Source organism: Somniosus microcephalus, chromosome 23 (assembly GCF_052327205.1).
Source record: "Somniosus microcephalus isolate GS21.2 chromosome 23, FLI_Smic_1.0, whole genome shotgun sequence".
NCBI lineage: Eukaryota > Metazoa > Chordata > Chondrichthyes > Squaliformes > Somniosidae > Somniosus > Somniosus microcephalus.
Genome location: NC_141009.1, coordinates 12,176,597 through 12,203,827, shown reverse-complemented (window position 1 = coordinate 12,203,827; position 27,231 = coordinate 12,176,597). Strand labels below are relative to the sequence as shown.

The following is a 27,231-nucleotide window of genomic DNA, read 5'->3' as shown; positions in this document are numbered from 1 at the left end:
ATATGAGGATAGTGCGGGAAAGTGGAATTGAGGTAGAAGATCAGCCATTGAATGGTGGAGCAGGCTCAAGGGGCCAAATGGCCTACTCCTGCTCCTATTTCCTATGTTCTTAGGTTCTTATAATTTAAATGATGCTAGGTATAGGATAGAGATCAAAAATTATTAGGGCCATTCTTGAAAGAGGACTTAAAGATTGCATGAGCTCAACAGACTAAGTCCTATCCTTGTCCCTCCATTTATTTTGACCTTACAGTTAGTTTAAAATGGTTGTATTTTCGCCAAAATTAGGAAGCAACTGGAAGTCAACAATCATTTCATAGAATAATGCAGCACAGGAGGAGGCCATTCGGCCCATTGTGCCTGTGCCGGCTCTTTGGTAGAGCTATCCGATTAATCCCACTCCCCGCTCTTTCCACATAGCCCTGTAATTTTTTTCCCTTCCAGTATTTATCCAATTCTTTTTTGAATGTTACTATTGAATCTGCTCCCACCGCCCGTTCAAGCAGCGCATTCCAGATCACAACAACTCACTGCGTAAAATAAAATCATGTTTCCTCTGGTTCTTTTGCCAGTTACCTTATATCTGTGTCGTCTGGTTTCCAACCCTTCGGCCATTGGAAACCCTTTCTCCTTATTTACTCTCCTTTTAACCTTCTCTGCTCTAAGGAGAACAGCCCCAGCTTCTCCAGTCTCTGCACATATCTGAAGTCCCTCATCCCTGGTACCATTCTAGTAAATCGCTTCTGACCCCTCTCCAAGGCCTTGACATCCTTCCTAAAGTGCGGTGCCCAGAATTGAACACAATTCTCCAGCTGAGGCCGAACCAATGCTTCAAACAAGCTTCTTTAGGTTGTAGGAAACAAACTGAATTTTGATGGGAGAGCTTTTATTTGCTAACCGCCCGATAAACAGTCCAAATCCTTGCCGCGTTTATCTTCAGATAGTTCCATTTTCAATCTTCTTCACTTCAGGGCAGTCAGATTTGGTGAAACTGAACAATCGAAGTTGTATCCGTCATGTCTCAGTGCTGAAATTCACATATGTTTGAGTTCCGCCCCACTTGGCCTAATTTAAAGCCATTTTTGGAATAATTTATGTTCTGTGCTAATAGATAAACAGTTACACAAAAGTAATTACTTCTCAAACAAACTAACGACATTATAACGGTGACATCTTTAAACTGGATGTACGAACTTCTTTCTGATTGTTGTAAAATGAATGGGTTTGAAATTCATTGAAAACTCTTTTCTCATCCATTGTTTTTATTCTGTCTGTGTAATGGCTAACGTCAAGTCAGAAATGGAAATCGATTTTTAAAAATCTTTCCTGCTGTGCACACACTCAGAGGGCTGAATCAGAAAAATACTGGCCGTTAGAGTATTGCTCATCTCAGTATAATTTCCTCCAATCAATGATTTGTCTAAAAGAAAACTTTTTTTTTTGCAAGATTCTTTTTAAAAACTGGGAGTCAGGGGTAAATGGCAGAGTCTGGCCATTGGCAAGATCATTTCTTCTCCAGCTAGGTGCCGCACAGTAAATTACAAAATGTGTTATCCTAACATCAAAATACCTCAATTATACTGCCTCGATCCAGCTGGAATTCTTTGTGCTTACAGGCATGTGCAGATCTCTACTCTCTCCCTTCCACTTACCCTGTCTTGCCCCACCAACGCGCACCTACCCGGTGAGAACAGAGCGGGTTCGGGTCGGACGCTCGGTTTACACCCTGTCCATTGAAGTCAGGGTTAGGTTAAAATTGGGCTTGTGTCCTCTCTCGCTCTTTCTGTCTATATCTGTGTCTGTCTCTCTTTCTGTCTATCTCCGTCTGCGTGCCCGTCTCTCCGTCTGCGAGTCCCTGTCTCTCCGTCTGCGTGCCCCTGCCTCTCCGTCTGCATGCCCCGTCTCTCTATCTCTCTGTCTGCGTGCCTCTGTCTCTCTTTCTGCGTGCCCGTCTCTCTGTCTCCCTGTCTGCGTGTCCCTGTATCATTGTCTCTCTCTGTCTGCATGCCCCTGTATCTTTGTCTCTCTCTGTCTGCGTGCCCCACCCATCTGTCTGCGTGCCTGTCTCTGTCTCTGTCTCTGTCTGCGTGCCCTCTCTTTTTTGTCTCTCTTTTTGTCTCTCTCTCTGTCTGTCTCTCTCTCTCTGTGTCTCTCTCTGTGTCTGTCTCTTGCTCTCTCTGTGTCTGTCTGTCTTTCTCTCTCTGTCTCTTTCTGTCTTTGTCTGTCTGTCTCTGTCACTCTTTCTCTCTGTCTCTCTCTTCTCTCTTTCTTTCTGTCTAAAAGTTTAGAGTGTGGGAAGCAGCATCTGAACTCTTTAAACATTTAAATAAGTCTGGTTTGACACTGCATTGTGTTACATCCATGTGATATCAGATCCAGGCATAGAGACTGCCTGCTCCACCTTGACCTTGACTGCAAAGTGGAAACTGCTTTAACATTAACGTTGCATATAGACTGGCACTGAAATCATCAACATTTAAATCACCTTCTTCAAAAGAGACTTGCAGCTATATAACCCTTTATTACATCGCTTGCAATGAATTTTTTTTGGAGTGTAATAATCATTATGTAGGTAAATGTGACAACCAGTTTGTGTACAGTTAGCTCCTACAAATAGAGTGGAGATGAATAATATCGTGGGATCTTTAGCATTCACCTGAACAACTAGAACAGACAAATGGTGCCTTTTAACATCTCATCTGAGAGGTGGCACCTCTGACAATGCACCACTCCTTCAATAATGGTGAGTATTATTTGCAGCAGTGCAGATGTACCCCGACGACACCCAGCTCTACCTCTCCACAACCTCTCTTGGCCCCTCTACAGTCTATGTGTTGGTCAGACTCCTTGATTTGGAGATCCTGGCTTGAATGGGCGTCAACTTCCTCCAACTAAATATTGGGAAGACCATAGCCAATGTCTTCGGCCCCCACCAGAAACTCTGCGCCATTCTCTCCGAATTCTAGAACTAGGGGTCAGAGTCTCATGATAAGTGGTCAGCCATTTAGGACTGAGATGAGGAGAAATTTCTTCACTCGGAGGGCAGTGAATCTTTGGAATTCTCTACCCCAGAGGGCTGTGGATGCTCAGTCGTTCAGTATATTCAAGTCAGAGATCGATGAATTTTTGGATATTAAGAGAATCGAGGGATATGTAGCTAGTGCGGGAAGGTGGATTTGAGGCTGAAGATCAGCCATGATCGTGTTGAATGGCGGAGCAGGCTCGAAGGGCCGAACGGCCGACTCCCACTCCTATTTGTGTTCTTATGTTCTCCGATTCCATCCCCCTTCAGGCCACCATCTCAGGCTGATCCTACCTGGTTGTAATTTGTGTCCTATTTGACCCCGAGCTGAGCTTCCAACCCCGTAATCCTCTCCACCACAAAGACCGCCTACCTCCACCTCTAATATCGCCCGCCTCTGCCCCTATGTCACTCCATCTGCTGCTGAAAAACCTCATCCATGTGTTTGTCACCTCCAGACTTAACTATTTCAATGCACTCCTGGCCAACCTCCCATCCTTCACGCTCTGTAAATGCCAGCTCATCCAAAACTCTACTGCTCATATCCTATCCCGCATCACTCCACTCCTTGGCTCCTGATCCCTGAATGCCTCATAGTTAAAATTCTCATCATCAAGTTTAAATCTTTTCATGGGCTCACCTCTCCAAATCTCTGTAACCTCCTCCAGCCCTACACCACCCCACCCCCCTCCGACTCTGGCCTCTTGTGAATCCTCCTTCCCTTCACCCCACTTTTGGCGGTCATGCCTTCAGCCATCTAGACCCTAAGCTCTAGAATTCTCTCCCTAAATTCTCTACCTGCCTATCCTCTATTAAGACCCTCCTTAAAACCCATCTCTTTGACCAAGCTTCTGGTTACCCCTCCCAATATCTCCTCCTTTGGTTCGGCCATTATTATTTTTGATTACACTTCTGTGAAAGTGGCTTGGGGACATTTTTGTATGTTCAAGCTGCTGTATAAGTGCAAGTTGTTGTAGCGAGGTCGTATGTCCATCATTGGGGCAGGTGACTTTGGTGGCATGCAAAATCTTGCAAATTTCTACACTAACCGCATGCATGGTGGCTTCCTGGAGGAAGATGAAAAGGCCAATTTCTGAATGATGACAAACCACTTGCTGAAGCTACCCTCACAGTTGGCAGTTTGGCTCTCGATGCAAGTGGAACATACATGGAAATTAACAATTATGTATCATTCGTTTGCCCCCATGTATTACATTTTAAAAGTGTCAGAACGAATGCTAATACTGAATGCGTGTCAAGAAACTCGCTCTCCCGACACCGTAAACGGTGACAATAGAGTCTTTGTGCCAAATAACATATCATTACAAATTATTTTGGTTCTAAATTCTTTGTGGGCTTATATCTTGACAGTTTATTCAGTCTGCCAAGAATTTACTGAGTTTGACGCAATATTTTTTAATCTGTTGATTTCCTTCCATAAAATATTAGTCAATAAACTCATTCATATACGAACATACAAAAAGACAGATGGAAAGACACCGGCGGGTCCATCAAGCCTGTCCCAGACATTGTCATGAAGCAACTAAGCATCAGAACTTCTCCGTCAACCCACCCACTCATTGTCATGGAATCCCCTGGGTGAGGCAAAAGCAAAATTAAAAATTAAAAAAAAATCCTGGTCCAAGTCAGGGAAACAAATCTGATAAATTCCTCTGCGACTCCTGAAGGGAATCAAAATGAGTTCCTGGAGGTCAATGTGACCATGCGGTACCTACCCAATTTCACGCCTGCCGATTGTACACAGTGATATTAGCCACAGCACAAATGAATTCTATTGGGTGAGCTTTTGTTTTAGAAAATTAGAGAAAATACATTTTTGGGTTTAGCCCTGGAATGGTTTTATGAGAGTCACTTATACAGGGTAATGGATATCAAGGGATTGAAATGTTACTCTAAACTAGAAGAATGAAGCTCAAATAATTGAACAAGGTCGTTTCAAACCAGAGATGTGCTAAACAAAGTTCAAATGTGAAAGATGTGCTTCCCAAATTGCTATAAGTTTTGCTATTTAACTATAAATAATATCAAAGTGTACTATATAAAAATCAGGACAGAATATGGGGACTGAATTAAGTCTGCAGGCCTTGGTCCAATTGCCCCACACATTCTAACTCTACATCGCCTTGGCCTTGACTTTCCGTGTGCAACATCACAGGAGATTGACTAGTAATTGTATAAAATCATAAGAACATAAGAAATACGAGCAGGAGTAGGCCATTCAGCCCTTCGAGCCTGCTCCGCCATTCAATAAGATCATGGCTGATCTCCTACCTCAACTCCACCTTCCCGCACTATCTCAAAATGTTATATGGAACAAGGACAGAATGTTTGAATTTAATATTGGAGGGAATTTTTCGGGGGAGGTCAGCAGGCACGTTTGGTGGCGGGTCAGGTGGGAATTTTTTTTTTGACCGGATCGGGACCCTGCTGTCAACCCGCCGCCACAAGACTCTCCCAGATGTCGGGTCTGTCGATGCTGAACAGATCCAACACGCAGCGGCGGGGGAGGCAATTTAGGTCATTATGACCTTGTTAAGAGCCACTTAAAAAGTATTTTGAGCTCACCTTTAAATTTTATGAGATCGCCCACGGGGTCCATGCTGCTCGGGGATCACATCAGGTAAGGAGGTCGGGAACTGTGTTACCATGAAATCATCTCTTTACTTGACAGCTGCAAATGCACCATAAAAGCTCCCATCTCACAGCTGTTCACTTTCCAAGCTCAAAAGCTGTTGCTTACTGCATTTGGAAGACAGATTGAGCTTTATGCAGGTTGCAACTGTTTGGAGTAAACTCTATCCAGTGTCACCTCATTGGAACAACCTCTCTCACCACTGACAGATTGCTTCTGCCATCTCAAGTTCACCTGCCATCTATTACATCAGCATCGGTGCCGTTGAAACTATCTTACCTTGGTCCTCAGAATTCCACCACGATCAGCCCCAACACCAGCAGCACCAACAACACCAACCTTCTCCGCAATCAACTGATGCTGCACAGGACAGAGGGCATCAGCACCCGACCACATTGCTGCCCAGGATGCCAGGATGGCCTCACCATGGCCAGATTTACTTCACGACGCTGTACACCCTGGCCTCCACAAGATGTGCCAGGTTGGCACCACCCCACACCAACCCCATAAAGCATTCCTACAATGCCCAAGCCATTCCTTTCACACTCATCACCATTGTGGAGGATACCGTTATGTCTCACCATTCACTGCAACGCACTAAACCACTTCCAAAGGTGCACACAGATCTGTCCAAGAACGCAAAGTGTTTTCAATATTTGACAGCACATTAACAGAAACTTCACATGAATATTGGCTAAAACACACACGTGCCTACCCTTGTGTGTTGTTAGTTGGCATGATTGGATTAGGATGAGGGTGAGTGTGAGGAGTGGCTAGTGAGATGGGGAAGTGATAATGTAGATAGAGAGGGATGGGTGGAGGTGCAAGGTAAGTTGGTGTGAGTAAGGATGTGCAGGAGTAGAGTAGGGAAGGCAGAGTGATGGGGATGTGATGAATGGCACTGCAGGATGAGGTTGAGTGTGGCTTTGCAGTAACGTTTCATGATCTACTGAGATCATTGAAAGGTTTGTGCAACTGCAGCCTGGTCCTCCTGACGACATCCCTGCTTGTGTCCTCCTGTGCAATGTGCAACCAGGCTGCGTTGGTCTCCTGGGGAGGTCTCTTCCGCCCATTGGAAGGGAAGAGAACCTCCCTGCGTGCTGTGACTCCCTCCATAAGCATATGGAGGGAGTCATGGGAGAGCCTGGGTGCAGCCGTGCACCTCTGTGCAGTGCTTGTCAGTGTTTGCAGCACCGAAATGCTGTACAACACTGACAGCACAACTGTCAAAAGAAATATGTGCATGGTCCCTTTAAGGAAGCCGGCTGATGAAGCGTCATCAAGTGACGTCATCAGACCCGCTTCCTTCAATTGGCCAGCAAACACGCTGGGTGGGCTTAACAAGCCCAATCAGGGTAAAATCATTCTGCAGAGTGGGCTGGAGCCAGCAGCGGGGTTGGGACCCGCCATTGACCCCGGCCGCACCAGACCCGCCGAGGTAGGGGAAATGGCGGCCTTTATGTCTGCACACCCACGTCCTCTAACACGGTTTCACTCACTTATATTGGTGAGAGTTGTGTTAAGTTAGAAAGATGTTCAACATCGCCATTATATAAATAGCCCTCAAGCTCTCCATCAAGAACGTTTATATGGAACTTGTGAATACATGAAAAATTTCTACATAGATTGAATTTTTAAAACTTTGAAGGAGTGCTATTGTCTTGTATGACAAGAGCTCCATGGCACCATTATTAAGGCATTAATGTCAGAATTGGAGGTCACTCGCCACCTCTATGTCCCTTACAATTGTTTTGTAACCGGGTAACAGACTTTTGTACACAGTAGAAATATTGCACTCAAATATGATTGTAGTCTCTTCAGCACTGGGGAGAAGAACAGAAAGTGTTCTTAGCCTGGCACATTTACACTACAACTGTAGCATCGGTGCAAAACGGTTTCACATCGTATCGACGTGAAGAAGTTATTGTACAGTTCTGTAATCGAGGCCCAACCTGGGATTCTCCAGTGTCATTTTAGTCCCCGATTCCAGATTCACACTACAACTTCAGCATTGGTGCAGAGCGAAACTATTTTGCATGCATGCAAACAAGATGCAGCCGTAGAGACATTGCAAGATGTGCTTAGCTTGGGGTGCTGCTCTGACAATTGAGTTAGCTGGAAAAGGACTATGACGAAGAGATAATAAATGAAAACTCATTTTGGATCATAAATAATTCAAAAGCCTCATCCCGTCGAGTGGCACGTTATCACCCAGACGGCAGACTCTAATTTTCAAAGTTTTATTGACAAAGTTAATTATGGAATTAATGAATTTGCGACACGGTTCAAACTGCCATTGTGTTTTCAAGCTCTGGGTTGCTGATGCTGGTACTGTGATATTTATGATGTTAAAAGGCTATGTTTTTTTTTTAAAAACGCGATGAGCAGTATACACATTTTCTTAAAAAGTATCCCATCTTTTGAAAGTTAATGACACTAATTCTGATTACCTTCTGGCTCTGTTTCTGCCTGGCTATTGATTTAACCTTTAGAGCTCAAGCATCTTCAGCAGGTTTCCTGTTCCCTGATGCTGAAATGAACTCAACTCGGACGTAGCATGATAGCAATATTGGCACTCGACAATTAAAAATAATCCTCCCTATAAATACAAAGCCTTTGGATAATTTTACTTCTGCTTGCCTTCTTTCCTTTTCCTCATTCTCTTTTTTTTCATTTTACCTTTTATCTTTGTTCGGCTAATGAAGGTGGCTCACCACCACCTTATCAAGGGGCAATTAGGGATGGGCAATAAATGCCGGCCTTGCCAGCGATGCCCACATCCCAGGAACGAATTTAAAAAAAACACACTGTAGTTGACGTAAAAAAACTACTAGGCACTTGGTCTGAGTATTAAACAAGGCTTTAATCAACTGTTTTTCAACATGGAGATCTAGTTGTGTCCTTCACTAGTTCCTGTTAAAGAATGTCCTGAGCAAGCTGGGCCCATGCCCGAGTATTTATACTCTCCCTGGACAGCGCCACCAGCAGGTCGCCCAGTATTATTACATAAGTCATTTTCACATGAATGACAAGATTCATGTCAGTAGTGTTACCATAGCTTTTCTTTTTAACTCCGAAACGTTTACTTAGCTTTTCCTCTGATTCCTGGGTTCTACTCTCCTTTCAGGAGGTGGGTGTTACCTCATGACCATTGGCCTCTGAACGGCTGCAAACCAATTGACTGTTTTCCCAGCCAACCAAGGCTTGGAATCCTGAAGCTTGGCATGGTCATGTCACAGATATGACTTAAGTCAACGTTTAATGTAATTTTCCGATTTCAAACCTAAGACGGGACTGCTCGATGAGGTGTTATCTTGTTGGCGGAGTTCTGCGTTGACTGTTACCTTTTCTGTTACTGTTTTCTTCTCCTTTGTGTATGTGTGTGTGTGACATGAAGTTAACCAGTCCACAGCCTATGGTAAGTAACGCATGAGCCTCCCGCCACCCAACATCAACTCATCCGCAAGGGTTTTCTGAGTACTGTCTGATTTTTTTAAATAATGTAACCTTCATTGCAACTTGAATTCGTGGTGCTCAAAGCATAAGATAGGATTATTGTTTAGATTATGCAATTCCAATTGCATTGCATGTAATGTTATTGGATGGATGTGCATTATTAGATGGATGCTGTACACCTAATAAAATGGCGGAACATGAGTTTAGAAGCATAATCTAATAACAGTAATCACCGAATACAAGGAGCAAATGTTGGAAGTGCACAACAGGCCATGTGGCATCTTAAATGAAAAAGATAGGTTAGCATTTGAGTATAGCCCTTCATCAGAACATGCTCAGCTGAAAGATGAAGCCTTTTGTTTTTTTTATCAGATGCTGACTGGCCTGTTGCGCATTTTCTGTTTCATTTCAGATTTCCAACATTTGCAATCTTCCTTTGTATGTCAGCAATAATATTCATTTGCATTAAATACATGTTCTCAAGTGTTTCCTCCCCCCACCCATCCATTTCCCTCCCTCAAATTAATTCCATTTTTTTTGAGAGCTAGGATTGTGGTAAACCAGTATGGGAACAACCGTAGTTACTGGGCCTGGGGGAATTGCTATATCCCCACCCCGAGTGTTAACACTGGTACTGGAAAGCATGCCCTTTTGCCTCGTGTGAGGCTGGCTCTGCCCAGCTCATGCCCATCTAGCATTCGGTTCACGTAGGGGTTGCCAACACTCCAGGATTATCTTGGAGTCTCCAGGAATTAAAGATTAATCTCCTGGGCGCTGCCGCGAACAACAGCAGGGCGAAAAATCTTAGGGGCATTAAAAACAAAATTGTGGGGGGGAGTGGGGTGGTGTTCAGTTCCTTTGCACGCTTTTGTTTAGTTATAAAAAATATTGGAGATGGGAGGTCATGTGATGTAACCTCCAGGAATACATCCAACCAGAGTTGGCAACCCTAAGCTCATGGGAGTCTGAAACTACAAAACCAATAACTGCTTCCATTCTCAGCTGTTTGAATTTGAATTTGGTGGGCTTATCTGTTTGAAACACCTGTTCTCTGTGCTACACCTATTGGCAGATTTACAATATGAGAATCGAAATTTCAAACCATTAAGCCCACACAATTCAAGTAAGCAAGCCCAGCAGCATAAGGATAGAAGCACCGACTGGGAGAGGAGAGCAGATCAACCCTGGAGAGACTAGGACAGCAGCTAAGTGGGCTGTCTATCACGCTGGACCTGTTAGTTACTTTGATTTTTAAAGCCGGAACACTGTTAGGAATTTGGATTCACCATAGATACCTTCCCGAGTTCAGTGGCGTCAGTCATTCCCATAAGCGCTCTTAATATATTACTTTTATAGGAGTTGACTCGTACCGCCCTCTATACTTGTACAATAGCGGGGGCCGAGGGTGTGACACTGGGAACCCCCTTGTGACCTGAACCGATATTGGTATCTTTTTACATGTGTAACTCTTCAATCTGAAGGTGGACCAAGTTAAAACTAAATGAGGCGACTCTTGGTTTCAATCATTAAGCTGCTTTATTCTGTAAACGTGCAGAGCAATAGTTATAATCCGGTTCACTTAGTTCAATCCATCGAGCTTGCATTAAACACCAGTGTATTCTGTCCGACAGTTCAGGGCAGAACCTCCTCTCTTGCAGTCCCCTGTCTTTCACAGTCCCCTTGCTGCCTGACTGCATGTGCAGCATCCTGTTTCCAAAATCCAGACTTGCCTTTCTGGTGACCTTGTCTCTGCGCTTAGCCCTCGCTTCACACAGACAGAGATCAAAGAATCTTCCAACACAATGGGCGAGAGGTGTTTGTCTGATTACCCAGACAAGCTGATGAATCGTTTAAAATAAAAACAGAAAATGCTGGAGATACTCAGGTCAGGCAGCATCTGTGAAGAGAGAAACCGAGTTAACGTTTCAGGTCGATGACCTTTCGTCAGAACTGGAAAAAAGCAGGAAATAGAACAGATTTTTAAGCAAATGTAGGAGCTGGGAAAGGGGGGAGGGGATGAAAGAACTAAAGGGAAGGTCTGTGATACGATAGAAGGCAGGAGAGGTTAAGAGACATTAAGAGATATTCAAGGCAAAAGGAGATGGTAATGGGACAGGTTAAAAAACAAAGGATGGCTCTAGATGAAGTGTAAATTGTGCTGGCAGAATGAAAGACAGCTGCCAAGTGGGAGAGAAGAAAAAAAGACACAGACAAAAAGTGTGGATAAAAAATATATATATGATAGGGGCCAAGGTTATGATCTGAAATTGTTGAACTTTTATGTTGAGTCCAGAAGGCTGTAAAGTGCCTAATCGAAAGATGAGGTGCTGTTCCTCGAGCTTACGCTGAGCTTCAGTGGAACAACGCAAGAGGCCGAGGACGGTGAGGTCGGAGTGGGAGTGGAGCGGAGAATTAAAGTGACAGGCGACCGGAAGCTCGGGGTCCCCCTTACGGACTGAACGGAGGTTTATTGTTTAGTCTCTTGGGTGGGGAAGGTGGGTCAGGGGGGGAAAGAACTTCCATTTAATATATTAACCACCCCCCTTGTCTGGGAACCATTTTCTTTTTCAAACTTAGAGGTGTATCTGGGTGTAAATGCAGAGGAAACTCCAGCCCTATATCTACCGATGGTGCTTTGGCTCCCTTGTACTGTAACGCATCCAAACTATTTCCTCTTAAGAGTGGGGAAGATGTCCTCCGGTTGCTGTGTGCTAGCAGAAAGACGCCATATCTTGGCGACAGTTAATAAAATCATAAGATCAGGTTTATAATTTTGCTAGCAATAGACCTTTCCCCCACAATGTCATCAGCACTCACTGTTGAAACAAAAATATTTATTTTGGGGGGGAAAATGACGCAGATAATAAATATTAAATTGAATCATAATTCCTTGTAAGCATAGCCTAGAAACTACTGTTGGTGATAGCAGATGAGCTTTTAACACATTCCTCTTCCCATTCTTTTAATAGAGGTCTTATAATAAACACCTGCATTACATTAGCCGACAGGTACAAATCCATTGAGCATTCATCCACTAATATTGCCGACAGTAACTTGCATTTGTATCGCACATTTGCCATCCTAAAGCGCTTCCATGGTTGCTGTGTAGCAATATCTATCCTTTTTTCTAAAAATTAATGGCAAGGTTTTATTTTTAATAAAGTCTGTTGAGTGATCATTTTTACAAGTTTTGTAAAGGTGGAGGCTTGTATCCAAAACTCAAATGGTTCATTAAACAAAAATTATGCTTCCCCCGCCCATTTTTCTTTCTGAAATACTTTTGCTTACTCCGTATACACTGATGACATCAACAAGAGAATTGACTCGCGAGAAATACTAAACCCAACAGTCCGAGAGGCATGATTTTAATTTAACATTGAGAAATCTAGGTGAAGGGTCCAGACTCAGTGCTGGTCACGACTAAGGAAAGAAGGTGAAATAAACCAACAGATAATGATTAGGTGAAGCCACGTTTGGCTTTAAAAAGTATCTAGGTTGTAGGAGGAAATAGAAAGCTGAGGGAGGTAGGGAAGCTCCAGTTTTAAGGTCTTGAGGAAGAATGAGTTAGAGTAGGAGACAGCACACTTGATCTTCATTTCAACTCATTGAGGATGCAAGAAGTAAGAAGAGTCTGTGGATAGTGTATTTGGAGCTTGAGACACAAGAGAGGAAAGTAAGTTTACTTCTGAAAGGTTGCGCCTGATATAAGAGGATCCCAAAAGCACCATCGGGTACAATAACCCTTCCCAGTTAGTTCTTCCAATAGTGTCCTCGGTAACCAGTGAAAGACACTAGGGCTGATTCCCAACTGGACGCTCGCAGGGAACACTGACCAGAAAAATCACAGGCCTGCAGCCCCTGATACTTAACTGGATAGAAGCTCGAGGCCTGTAGGCCTATGATTTCCCAAACTAGTGCTCGCCAAAGGTGCCACTCTTAACTGGGAGCACCTGATCGAGGAATCGGCCTTCTAATTCATCGTGGCTGGGTTTTTTTGAAAGAGCATACTGAAGTTGATGGTCACTTTTCAGGTGCAAGAAAAACAAAACTGATAGCTGAAGTGTTTGCTCACTGTTAATAGCTGCAAGTAAGAAAGAATAACTAATTGTATGGTCCCCATGCTGCTAATTAGGCTCACAATAATAATGTCCACTTAAGACAACTGTTGAAGAATAATTGTCTCTCCTCCATCGTTATAAGCTGTTGTGGTCGGAGATATTGCAATTTATCAACTAGCTGGTCCATAATCATACTGTAGTTCTCCCTGTGTTATTTATATATATATATATATAATAAAAGGAAATAGCCAGGTACAACCTAATTTCTGATTTCCATTTATTGCCCTACTCGTCATTGCATTTTAATCCATTGTCTTTGTCACTCTTACATGCATTTTCATGCATCCTGAAAACTCGAACAAACCATTTGCAACAGAAACTCCCATCCCAATTCTAAATCAGGAATGAAGCCAATGTTGTCAGTAGCAGAGCATTCTTTGGAGCAGTGCGATAGAATCTTGGGGCATTTGATAATACCCCTGGGGCAGCTTGGGCAGTACTCTGCACTTCGACTTACAAAAACACTTTTTTGAAAAATGCAAACCTGCTTGAAATTGGAAGGTTCTGATATTGCAATAGCAATAGCCTGCATACAAACTCTGCTGCTGAGAAGGTTGCCAAGTGCTCGTTGTGTTGGCTATAATGCAACTTCCCATGTCCTCTGCCAGTATTTCTGCAGGAATGCTGTTGAGCATGCTTGCTTTCTTTTCCACACTGTTGTACAATTCTGGATAAAAGCTATTAATGAACTCTTGAGATGCGTGCACCCGTTGCATTGTTGGAATGCATGACTTAAATCGCATTGGATGCTGTTCTGAAGGTTTTAATCGAAGGAAATGGATGGCCATTGTTTTGCCCCCTGCCGAACTTGACACAATCCTTGTTCGGTATGGATGGATGCATAGTACAGCTTGCAGACAGCATATCACTCCTGGCGAGGTTGACTAATGCTGCTTAGGGGGCATCCTTGTCAGATGGCATGGTTAGAAAAGGAATTGAAGTTTCTAAGGATAAGTACAGAAAGAGAATGTTACGTGGAAATGGTGGTCCTTGGACTGTTGGAACTTTAAAAATGCCATGCCAAGGAAGGTGACCAGTCAAACTTTAGGTAGTCTAGAGCTTTACTTGATTTACCTTTAGAGGACAGGAGAAACTCAACAGAACCTTTGCTATGATGGGGAAAATTGTGGAAGGAACAATCTTAATGTGACAAATAGCCTTTACTCCATGTATTTATATGCTTACAGTGCAGATAGGGATAATTGTCATTCCATACCTGGAATACAAGATTTTCCTGTCTTAATAAATCTTCCTCAGACCTGATCCCTGCTGCTGAAATCTTAATCTTACCCATCTTCATGGCCACCCCTCTCGACTTTGCCATCTCGCATGGCCTCTCTACTCCCATCATCTCCAGCACAGGTAAGGCCATCTCTGATCACTTCCTTGCAGCCCTCTCCACTCACATCCCCTCTTCCCCCTTCCAAACCCACTTCCTTCTGCGCTGCCCCTGGAAAAAAAACTCTCCCCCAAGTCACTTACAAAGGCACTTTCAAATTCCCAACTCTCTAGCCTTTGGCCCTCCATTTGCCATGATATTTCTGCAGCTACCAATCTGCTCAATCACATCCTCACCTCCACCTTTGATGCCCTTGTCCCCAGTATTTGCATTTGTACTGAAACTACCTTGCTGATACAGGGACAACAAAATATTTTGAAGCGCTAACTCAAGGTCACCACTAAATTAGCCTTGTTCTGCATGGTGAGCTTTGCCTGTAGGCAGTGATTTTACACACTTATACTACGGAACTTTTTCCCGTGAAAGCAATGTGGTGAGGCTGCGCTGACCCTCGCATTCACCCCATTAACATTGCAGATTGGATTCTGAGCACGGGCGGCAACACTGAAGCAAATTTGCAGTTGCTCAAAAGTCACGGGCTTTTCTGTTTCTGGCAGTGGACCTTCCTCAGTGTCAGAGGACAGTCCAAAGCGGTTAGTATCGTCAAAGACTGCATTGCTGGCCTTTATGGGTGGGCTGAGTTCATTACTGTTGTTGTACTGTCTTAGTAGACAGGACTGTCTCCTGAGCCAAACACTAGTGCATAAATGCACTTCCAGTGCCCTTGCCCTGATACACCACCTCCTCATCATTGTCCAGAGAAGAACAAGTTCAAGTCATATCTCTAGTACCAACACTGGTATTGATGCTACTTGATTCAGGACCTTTCTCTCCTTCCAGCAAACAGTTATTGCAAAGACCATCAGTCCCTCATATCTCCTATTTGTACAAAGTAATTTACTTTCACTTGGAGGGATTACCTGCTGAAACAGATTTGTGTCTTGCTTCACTGTGTAGGCGTTTGGTTGGGTGAATTTTCTTACATAGTGCATTACACATTCCCCTCCCCAAAAGTTAGTATTGATTATACTATGGCAGTTCTGACGAAAGGTCACCGACCTGAAACGTTAACTTTGTTTCTCTCTCTCCACAGATGCTGCCCTGGCCGGCTGAGTGTTTCCAGCATTTTCTGTTTTTACTTTGGTATTGGTTAATTGTATTGTTGGTATTAATGTGTTCATTTCCCAGCCTCCAAATCGCTAAATGTCCTTCATTTACTCCACTGGCTTGGGTGTTCACAAATCATGTGTTACATAATCAGCGGGTGACATTGAAAAAGACCACACAAAAAGGAATGTGGAGAATAATCCACTTTGTACTTCATCACAAAATAAGGTTTCCAAAGATGATAAACGTCTACACCGAGTGCAGTTTCTGCACGGGCTTTTCTTATTCTGCTCTTGGCGTCCAGTGTCCAGATATACACGGATTAATTGGTCATTCATCTTTTTTACTGTTTGTGAGATCTTGCTGTGTACATATCTGCCTACATGATAACAGTCACCGCATTTCAAAATAATTCATTGTGTGAAGCCCTTATCTGATGTTTCTGAGAGACCTCTCCGCCTCTCTCTCCTCCTCCTTTAAGACGCTCCTTAAAACCTACCTCTTTGACCAAGCTTTTGGTTACCTGTCCTACTATCTCCTTACGTGGCTTGATGTCAAATTTTTGTCTGATTATCGCTCCCGTGAAGCACCTTGGGACGTTTTACTATGTTAAAGGTGCTGTATAAATACAAGATGCTGTTGTTGTTGTTGGTCAGTTGCTATATTAATGCAAGTCTTTCTTTAGGGACTGCCACTTCCTTCATCAGTGATATCTGCACTGCATTCTGCCATTGAGCACTTGAAAATACCAAGGGTATCTGCAGAGGGCACCACAGTTAAACACACACTGTAGGAAGATCTGTCACAAATGCTTTTTCTGGTACTATGGAAGGTTTAGGGTCTAAAATCTAGTAAGCTCTCATGGCTGGCTTCAACTTAGTTGATGAAAGATGACAAATGACACCAGAGAGGCACTTGGAGATCTCACGTTTGCTTATACAGACCACTTAGGAACATCGAGCCCCTCGTGCCTGTTCCGCCATTCAATTAGATCATGGCTGATCTGTATCTTAACTCCATTTACCCGCCTTGGTTCTGCAACCTTTAATACCCTTGTCTATCAAAAGTCTATCGATCTCAGTTTTGAAATTTTCCATTGAGTCCTAGACTCAACAGATTTTTGGGGGAGAGAGTTCCAGATTTCCATTACTCCTTTGTGTAAAGAAGTGCTTCCTGACATCACCCCTGAACGGCCTGGCTCTAATTTTAAGGTTCTGGCCCCTTGTTCTGGACTCCTCCCCCCCACCACCAGAGGAAATAGTTTCTCTCTCTACCCTATCAACTCCTTTAATCATCTTAAACACCTCAAATAGCTCACCCCTTAATCTTCTATACTCAAGGGAATACAAGCCTAGTCTGTGCACCCTGTTCTCATAATTTAACCCTTTGTACCCCGGTAGCGTTCCAGTGACTGCGCTGCACCCCCTCCAAGGGCAATATATCCTTCTCGAGGTGCGGTGCCCAGAACTGAATGCAGTGCTCCAGATGGGGGTCTAGCTCTGTACAGCTGTAACATAACTTCCACCCCTTTGTATTCCAGCCCTCTGGAGATAAAGGCCAACATTCCATTAGCCTTTGTAATTATTTTTTGTACCTGTGCACCAGTGGGCCTCGAAGCGATGTCAGGCTGCCAGCTACTCGCCAATGTTACTCCCTCGTCTAGGGAGCACATAATAGTAGAGTAGTAGATGGAGATGCAACAAACAGAAGAATCACAAAGGGCTCACGTAACGGCAAAACACATTGGCCCTGAAATTGCGGTCGGAGGCTTCCCGCGGGCACATGCCTCCGAACCGCAAGTAAAATCCGTACTTGTCCGATGGCCCCGGACCTACGAAGATTCGCGCTTCTGGGCACCAGCGTAGGCCGGTGTAAAGGCCCACGTATCCCAGGGGGCGGAGGCGGTTCGCGAGCACCCCTGGGATCAGGTGGGCCGGCCCAACCAATCAAAAAGGGGGATTCCCATTCTGCTTACGGAGATTCCATTTACGTACGGAATCCCCAATAAACACAATAGGAATCACACAAAAAACACACTTTCACACAACCTAAATAAAAATAAATCATCACAGGTTTAAAATTAATTAAAAGACAATTTAATGAAACATTTAAAACAAAAATTTAATATTTTGAAAAATAAATTTTAAAGGGGCCAAAAATAACCTAAACTAATTCTAAAGGTTTTTCAAAGTTTAAATTATTTTTAAAAATTTATTTTAATGTTTATTTAAACCCTCACGCGGGTAAAAGAAGGCCCTACGCCTGCTCTGACCAGGCATAAGGGTTTGGTGGGTATTTGCTGGGCAGTAGTTGGGCAAATAGCAAATAGCCCCACCCTGCGCCAGCGAATGTCCATTTCCTTCGGATTCGTACGATCTGTCCAGCAGAAACTGGACAGATCGCAAGTGCCGAGTTTTCACGCATGCGTATCGCACTCGGAAACCCATAACTTGCTGGGCGCTTACAACCGCGTACGCTGAAAGAACGAAGGGGAAGGCCCTGGAAAATCCGAGCCATTTAAAAAAAAAGAAGCAAAAAAAAGACCATTCAGTCTATCAAAACTCATCCTTCCACCAGGTTATCTCTCTCATTATAGTATTAAGTCTCTTGCTAAACATCCCAAATGTTTCTGTCTCTGCTGACCCAGACTGTTCCAAACATTCAATATACTTTGGTTAGAAAGTTCGTCCTAATGTTGGTTTCAAAACTATTTTGACTAAACAGAAAATGCTGGAAATACTCAGCAGGTCAGGCAGCATCTGTGGAGAGAGAAACAGAGTTAACGGTTCAGGTCGGTGACCTTTCGCCAGAACTGGAAGAAGTTTACAGTTTTTAAGCAAGTACAGGGGGGGGGGGGAAACGAAGGGGAAGGTCTGTGATAGGGTGAAGGGCAGTAGTGATCAAATGGCAAACGGGGATGATGGTGCAAAGCAGAAGAGGATGGTAATGGGATAAGTAAAGAAACAAAAGATGGATCCAGAGGAATGGTTACAGCAGAATGCCTGGATGAGTGCAGCTGCAACAACACTCAAGAAGCTCGACACCATCTAGGACAAAGCAGCCCATTTGATTGGCACCCCATCCACCACCTTAAACATTCACTCCCTCTACCACCGGCATACCGTGGCTGCAGTGTGTACCATCGACAAGATGCACTGAAGCAACTCGCTAAGGCTTCTTCGGCAGCACCTCCTAAACTCGCAACCTCTTCCATCTAGAAGGGCAAGGGCAGCAGGCGCATGGGAACACCACCACTTCCAAGTTCCCCTCCATGTCACATACCATCCTGACTTAGAAGTATATCGCCGATCCTTCGTCGTCGCTGGGTCACAATCCCTCCCTAACAGCACTGTGGGAGTACCATCACCACACGGACTGCAGCAGTTCAAGAAGGCGGCTCACCACCACCTTCTCAAGGGCAACTAGGGATGGGCAATAAATGCTGGGCCTTGCCAGCGACGCCCAGATCCTATAAGCGAATAAAAAAGAACCACTACCAGTTCCTGTTGTCTCAGAAAATGGGAGTGGTGGTTCTGGTCTGAAATAGTTGAACTCAATGTTGAGGCCAGATAACTGTAAAGTGCCTAATCGAGAGAGGAGGTGCTGATCCTCGAGCTTACGTTGAGCTTATCTTTCGATTAGGCAAGATTAAGAAAGCAAATGAGATTGAACGGAACATCGGTGACAAAGATAAAGTAACCTGCTCACTGGTTCTACTTGAGCTTAGTTTTTATTCAGTTGATTAGCTAATTCCACAGCTTTGGTTACACTTTATTAAAACATTTACAGAGCAGGACAAGTGCATGTTGCTTAGAATACATTTTTTCACGCAGCAAGATCCCCCAAAGGCAGTGCAAAGTTGATTTTTTGTTTTTATTATTGGTGACGTTGGTTGGTTGCCAGAGTAGAGTATAATGTCTATAAAGCAGCTATCCTGGCCTAAACTTCCTACACGAGCAAATCAGCACTCCTATATCACTACAGGAGTTTGTCAATCTTACAGGAAAATGTGCCTCATTTGCACACGGGAAACATTAAAATAATTGGGTTTTCCCAAAAAATGGCTGCCACTCATTTCCGGAACTTAAAATGGCTCCAGAATTTGTAATGCAACTCAAGCGATGCTGTTTGAGTGTTTGGAACGCACTTAGTAAGTTGTATTTCTTTACTATTGAGCAACATATTGCATCAATTTAATTATTTCCATGCCTTTAGGGCAATGTAGATTTAAAAAAATATATAGGAATGTGATCAAGGTGCCACCAAAGAGCAAAGATCTGATCCTAATCTGAGACTAGTGCTCTGTGAGAAACTGCGCATCAGTAAATGACCCCTTGACCTGAACATTCCCTCTGAACAGGCTGTAATTTTTTTTAATTTGAAAAAATATTTGTTATTTTTTTCCCTTTTTGTGGTCTTGTCACACCAAGTAGCAGCCATATCCAAGAGAAGGGAGGTGGCCTGTTTCCAGGCTTCTACCAAAGCAGCTGTATAACCAGGTGCTCATAAATGACCAGCCACATCTCTTCCTATCTGTTGGGGAGAAACTGGCTTCTGCTTACCTGGAGTTGAAGTCGGGTAGCCTGTGCCCTGCCACCTTCTTTACTATACTTAGTGGCGGGTTTATTTGCTCATGACTACGCTGATGTTTTGACCCTTTTGTCTTCTTTCTCTTCTAGGTACAGTCGCTATGGATCTACAGAATACAGAGTGCCGCCCGTCCAGTGGCGCCACCTTGACCTTGCCGACGGAAAATGGAGCAGGAAGTAGAAGGCCCAGCATTGCGCCTGTCCTTGAGATTGCTGACACCGCCGCCATTTTACCATGTGACCTCTTAAGCGACCAATCAGAGGATGAGGCAAATCCATCTGATGATGAGAGCCTACCTGCCCCCGAGTGAGTGACCGCCTTAATGATGAATTTGAATGACTAACTACGTTAACTGTCGATAAGTTGGTCTGAAGCCATTTCCATTTATGCTTGTGATTGCTGTAAACTATTTTGATATCTGAGGGGTGGGGTGGGGTGGCGGGGGGGTGGCAATTTTATAAAACCATAGATCCCTACTGGTGTGTTGAATGCAGTTATCCAGTTGAGGGATTCAGATAACATGAATCACAAAACTGCTCAAGTTCATCATCTGACACCTGAGGTCTCAGAGTGTTTTACTTTGCTCCCTGAATAACAATTTATTTCCCCCAGCGTTTCTTTATAAACACCTGCTGACCCCATAGCCGACATGAGATGGATGAATATGTCCCTTTGGCCCATTTGATATCATCCTTCCAGAATACCAATCTTACTGTATTCTCATCACAACATCTAGCTGTGTTTTAAGTGAGGGCTTCCGCTTAAAGGTTAATAGAGATTTATGTCAGTGTGAAAAGGTTTAGTGGGCGAAATTAGGTGCCCCGGGGGGGGGGGGGGGCGCTAATGGGGCGCAAATAGCTTTGCGACCGGGAGCGCACTGTCATCGACTCCCGCCATATTGGGCGGGGGTTTTGCGGCGTGCTACAGTGTTGCACCCCGATCTCCTTCGCCCGGAGATCGCGACGTCATCGCCCCAGTAGCGCCCCGGACCTGAAAACACCGACAGCTGCAGGAGGCGCGCATCGGGTGGCCGGCCGCTTCGGGGGCGATGATTAAAGGCGAGGTGGCCGAGATAAAAAAAAACTTACCTTTCTTGTTCCGCTTTTTTTTTGCGGGTTCCTGCCCGCGATCGATCTGCTTGAGTGCCGGGCTGATCGCGTGGGATCGCGGCTCCCTTGGTGGTCCAGGTAGGTACTTTTTCTATTGCAGAGCCTGCAGCGATGGACCTTCCCTTTCAGGGAGGAAAGGAGCCTTTGAACGGCCCAGTGTGCAGCGCTGCTGAAGTCTCCGCCCCGTCTGCTGCCGATTGCGCTCCAAGAGTGGAGCGCTTGATCTGCTGTTCCGCTTCCTTCTGGGAGCATGAAACCGATTTTTTTTAAAGTTTAGAAACATTAGTGCCCGGCGCTAATTTTCTCAACTTTTAAAAGTTAGCACCCCAACCGTGGCTATAATGAATTTCTCCCCCGTAGAGCGCGCGTCACAAAGCAGTTTTAAGGTTTGAAGATGCTGTTTATTTGCAGTGTGAATGACCAGTTCAGCTGCACTGGTTGTTGCAAGTTATTCATCCCTACACCATGGGCTGGATTTTCATTGAGGAGTCGGAGAGGAGGCGGGACTATAACTTTCGGGGTTGTAGTCCCACCTCCATCAAGTTCTAGCCAACCCACGTGATTTAGACTTGATTGATCTTGTTGAGCCCACCCAGCGGGCTCAGCAGGCCAATTAAGGGCCACCCGGCAACAGGTGACGTCACAGATTGACATTTCATCTGTCAAGAGCTTTTGACAGATGAAATATCAGCATTTGACAGCTCTTTGAAGCTGTCAAACACTGACAATCTGTACACTAAGTTAATTCCTTCCTCTCAGGCTGATTTAGAGATCTCTCCAGAACAGAAAGCTGAATGCTGCAACTTTTGACAGCTCGCGGCCATTCTGCTTTCTGTGCCGGTGAGATGAGGGACTCCCGAGACCTGAAGGAAGGAAGGCTGTAAATGTAAGTAAAGGTTAGTAGAACTTCTTTAAACACTTTACACAGACCAAACACACTTACCTCTGCACTCATGCACCCATCACTCACCTGAACACCGGACATCTCGACCCCTCCAAGCCCTTCATCCCGATGGCCCACCTCGCTAACTTGGCGTGGTTTGGAGCCGTCGGGAATCCCACATTTCAACAATTAAAGTAGGGATTAGGCTAAAAACTGCCTGTTAACAGGCAGTTAATTGGCACTAATCCCCTTCCCGCCTCGGGGAGGCGGGTCCCAGTGCGGGACGGGTACCCACCTCCTTTGAAACTGGCATGGAGGCGGGTTGGGGGCGGGATGGGGTCGGGACCCCCGATTTCGGGATTTTAAACCCCCACACGCCTCCAATCCTGACTCCACGGCCCAATGAAAATCCAGCCCCATGTCTCTGAATTGTGTATTCCTTCCATTCCATGGCATTGTCTATGTTCCAATTCCCAAATAATTTTACCTTGCAAACATATTTGCTGGGGTTTTTTTTTATGCAATGTGCATAATATTAGAAAAAAAAATCACAAAGGGAGCCTGAGCTGAATAAAGAAAGTTCCAGTAAAGAATCTATCATCAAGCACAAGACCCCCTGAGAAATGGTTATACTTCCAGGGGGAAACCCTCCAAGGATCTTCCATTCTTGTTCGACCGACTTACAAATAATCCTACATTGTTCATGATTTAATCATCATCATATAACTTAATGAGGTAGGAGAATCCCATTGAAAAGTACATGACTAATGTGCTGACTTGAGTTTTTAAAATATTCCTAAGCCATTTGCAGAGAATTGTAACTTTACCAAATATTTTCCATGGGGAGAAAAACGTATTTTTTTTGGGGGGCTAAAATGCAGTCTTGTCCAGAGAACTGAGCAAAGAATTTAGGATTTAAGTTGCCACCAGGTAAAACTGCTACAGTGTGGCACGTTATAGGGAGCCTCGCTCCACCGCGACACAGATTGGGAAATTGAGGGCCTGCTGCTCACACCATTGAGGGATGGAAACCCGTGAGCAGCACGTCCACGATTTCCCAATATGTAAGACCCGTCGGTGACATGAATTCGGAAAATTGCTGTCTGTCTCTTCTTCTTAGGCAGTCCCTCGGAACCAAGGATGACTTGCTTCCACACTAAAAAAATGAGTTCTCAGGTGACTGATGAGTCCAATGCGGGACCTACCGTCTCTGTCACAGGTGGGGCAGACGGTGGTTGAAGGGGGTGGGTGGGTGGGGTGCTTGGGTTGACGTGCGTTCCTTCCACTGTTTGTGCTTGGCTTCCGCTTGCTCCCGGCGAAGAGACTCGAGGTGTTCGGCGCCTTCCCGGATGCTTCTCCTCCACTTTGTGCGGTCTTGGACCAGGGATTCCCAGGTGTCGGTGGGGATGGTGCACTTTTTCAAGGAAGCTTTGAGGGTGTCCTATAAGCTTTTCCTCTGCCCACCTGGGGCACTCTTGCCGTCTGTAATCAGCTAGTGAGAAGCTGTTCACTTGAATTCCCAGCAAGGGACCTGCACCAATTTGCAAGAAAATCTCTCTAATGGAGTTTCCGTGATTTAGAGAATTAATTCGCAGATTGGGGAGTTTGGTTATGATTTATGCTTCCTTCTCCGATCAAAGGTAGATGCATATGCATCGATGTGTGAAGATACAGTTTGATGAGCATGTTGATGGTACAATTTCTTAGATATTGAATAGTTAGAAAGGTACAAATCAGGGGGTTGGGGATGAACATAGGAACAGGAGTAGGCCATTGAGCCCCTCGAGCCTGTTCCACCATTCAATGAGATTCGGATATATGACTTTCTATGCCATCATCTAATTTGTTAATAAATACTGCGAATAGTTGAGGCACCAATGCAGATCCCGGGACACCACTAGTCACCTCCTGCCAATTTGAGTACCTACCCATTACCCTGACTGCCTGTCTCCTGCCGCTCAGCCAATTTCCTAACCAGGTCAATAATTTGCCCTCAGCTCCGTGGGCTTCTACCTTAGTTAACAGTCTCTTATGTGGGACTTTATCAAATGCCTTCTGGAAATCCATATAAATAACATCCATAGACATTCCCCCGTCCACTACTTTAGTCACCTCTTCAAAAAATTCAATCAGGTTTGTCAGGTTTCACAAAGGATGAGATTCCTTTGACGCTGTAACTTCTCTAAACCAGAATGCAGTAGGTTCCATTTCAATAAAATCCATTCTGAAATAGTAAGAATGCCTGATGCATAAGACAAAGTACTTGCCTGGATCCCAGTAGAAACCTACAGATTCTTGCAGCAGTGGTTTACCTTTCTCCCTTGCATTGCTGAATAACAATTTATTCCCCCCAGCACTTCTTTATAAGCAGCTGCTGACCCCATAGCTGACATAAGATGGATGAAGATGTCCCTTTGGCCCATTTGACTCCATCCTTCCAGAATACCAATCTTGCTGTATTCTCATCGCAACATCTAGCTGCGGTATAAAGTGAGGGCTTCGGCTAAAAGGTGAACAGTATTTATGTCAGTGTGAAAAGGTTTAAAGTGTGCGTGTATTTAATCACAAAGCTGTTTTAAAGTTTGAAACATAGAAGATAGGAGCAGGAGTAGGCCATTCGGCCCCTCGAGCCTGCTCTGCCATTCAATGCGATCATGGCTGATCATCCAAATTCAGTACCCTGTCCCTGCTTTCTCCCCATATCCCTTGATCCCTTTAGCCTTAAGAAACATATCCAACTCCTTCTTGAATATATTTAATGAATTGGCCTCTACTGCCTCCTGTGGTAGAAAATTCCACAGGTTCACCACTCTCTGGGTGAAGAAATTCCTCCTCATCTCTGTCCTAAATGGCTTACCCCTTATCCTTAGACTGTGACCCCTGGTTCTGGACTCCCCAACCATCGGGAACATCCTTCCTGCATCTAGTCTGTCTAGTCCTGTTAGAATTTTATAAGTTTCAATGAGATCCCCTCTCATTCTTCTAAACTCCAGCGAGTACAAGCCCAATCGACCCAATCTCTCCTCATACGTCATTCCTGCCATCCCAGGTATCAGCCTGGTGAATCTTCGCTGCACTCCTTCCATGGCAAGAACATCCTTCCTCAGATAAGGCGACCAAAACTGCACACAATACCCAAGATGTGGTCTCACCAAGGCCTTGTACAACTGCAGCAAGACATCCTTGTTCCTGTACTCAAACCCTCTCGCTACGAAGGCCAACATACCATTTGCCTTCTTAACCGCCTGCTGCACCTGCATGCTTAACTTCAGCGACTGGTGCTCAAGGACGCCCAAGTCTCGTTACACTTCCCCTTCTCCCAATCTATTGCCATTCAGATAATAATCTGCCTTCTTGTTTTTGACACCAAAGTGGATAACCTCGCATTTATCCACGTTCTATTGCATCTGCCATGCTTCTGCCCAATCACCCAACCTGTCCAAATCATCCTGGAGTTTCTCAGCATCCTCCTCACAGCACACACGCCCACCCAGCTTTGTGTCGTCTGCAAACTTAGAGGTATTACATCTAGTTCCCTCATCCAGATCATCATAATATATATTGTGAATAGCTGGGGTCCAAGGACCGATCCCTGCGGTACCCCACTAGTCACTGCCTGCCACTCGGAAAAAGAGCCCTTTATTCCAACTCTTTGCTTTCTGTCTGCCAACCAGTTCTCTATCCAAGTCAATACCTTGCCCCCAATCCCATGTGCCTTAACTTTACACGCTAATCTCTTATGCGGGACCTTATCGAAAGCCTTTTGAAAGTCCAAAGGTGCTGCTTATTTTCTGTGTGAATGACCAATTTAACTACACTGGTTCTAGTAAGTTAGTCAATCCTACACCATGGCCTAGATTTTCAGTGTGCCGTGAGGTGGGCTTTTAAGCGGGCGGGGGGCAAAAATCCCAAATTCAGGGGTCCCGACACCATCCCGCCCAAAACCCGCCTCCACGTAAGTTTCAGAGGAGGTGGGTACCCGCCCCGCACTGGGACCCGCCGACCCGAGGCGGGAAGGGAATAGTGCCAATTAACTGCCTGTTAACAGGTAGTTAACAGGCAGTTTTTAGCCTAATCCCTATTTTGAGGGGTGTCGTGTGGGATTCCCGACGGCTCCAAACCACGCCAGGTTAGAGCAGGTGGGCCGTCGGGTTGAAGGACTTGGAGGGGTTGCAATGTCGGTGTTCAGGTGAGTGATGGGTGCATGAGTGCAAAGGTAAGTGTGTTTGGTGTGTCTAAAGTGTGTAAAGAAGTTTAAATTACCTGTACTTACCTTAACAGCCTTTCTTCCTGTAGGCGTCGGGAGTCCATCACTCAGCCGGCACTGAAAGCTGAATGGCTGCGAGCTGTCAAAAGTGACAGTCTTCAGCTTTTAGTGCCGGTGACAGTTCTAACTGAGTCTGCATAGAAGGACTCAGGTTAGAAGTTAGACTGTCAGTGTTTGACAGCTTCAAACAGCTGTGAAACACTAATATTTCATCTGTCAAGACCTCTTGACAGATGAAATTTCAGTCTGTGACGTCACCTGTTGTCGGGTGGCCCTTAATTGGCCCGCTGAGCCCGCTGTGTGGGCTCAACAAGGGCAATCAAATGAAAATTGCGTGGATTGGCCGGACGTCGATGTAGGCGGGACTAAAACCCGAAAGTTGTAGTCCCGCCTCCTTCCCGACAGCTTAATGAAAATCGACCCCTATGTCTCTGAATTGTGTTTCCATTTTACCAATCTGCATCCTTCCATTCCAACTAGATTGATTCCTGGGATGAGAGGGTTGTCCTATGAGGAGAGATTGAGTAGAACGGGCCTATACTCTCTGGAGTTTAGAAGAATGAGAGGTGATCTCATTAAAACATCTAAGATTCTTAGAGGGCTTGACAGGGTAGGTGCTGAGAGGCTGTTTCCCCTGGCTGGAGAGTCTATAACTAGGGGTTATAGTCTCAGGATAAGAGGTCAGCC

General features: G+C 44.8%; 1 protein-coding gene across 4 annotated transcripts in view; it reads left to right on the top strand.

The window, feature by feature from the left end:
- The window catches only part of kcnt1b (potassium sodium-activated channel subfamily T member 1b), a 517,853-nt gene that overhangs the window by 418,591 nt on the left and 72,031 nt on the right, over positions 1-27,231 (top strand). For all 4 annotated transcript variants that reach the window (XM_085965398.1, XM_085965396.1, XM_085965395.1 and 1 more), the window contains one exon: positions 20,375-20,591. In XM_085965398.1, the coding sequence (XP_085821524.1) occupies positions 20,375-20,591 (217 nt within the window). The remainder of the gene's footprint in view (positions 1-20,374; positions 20,592-27,231) is intronic.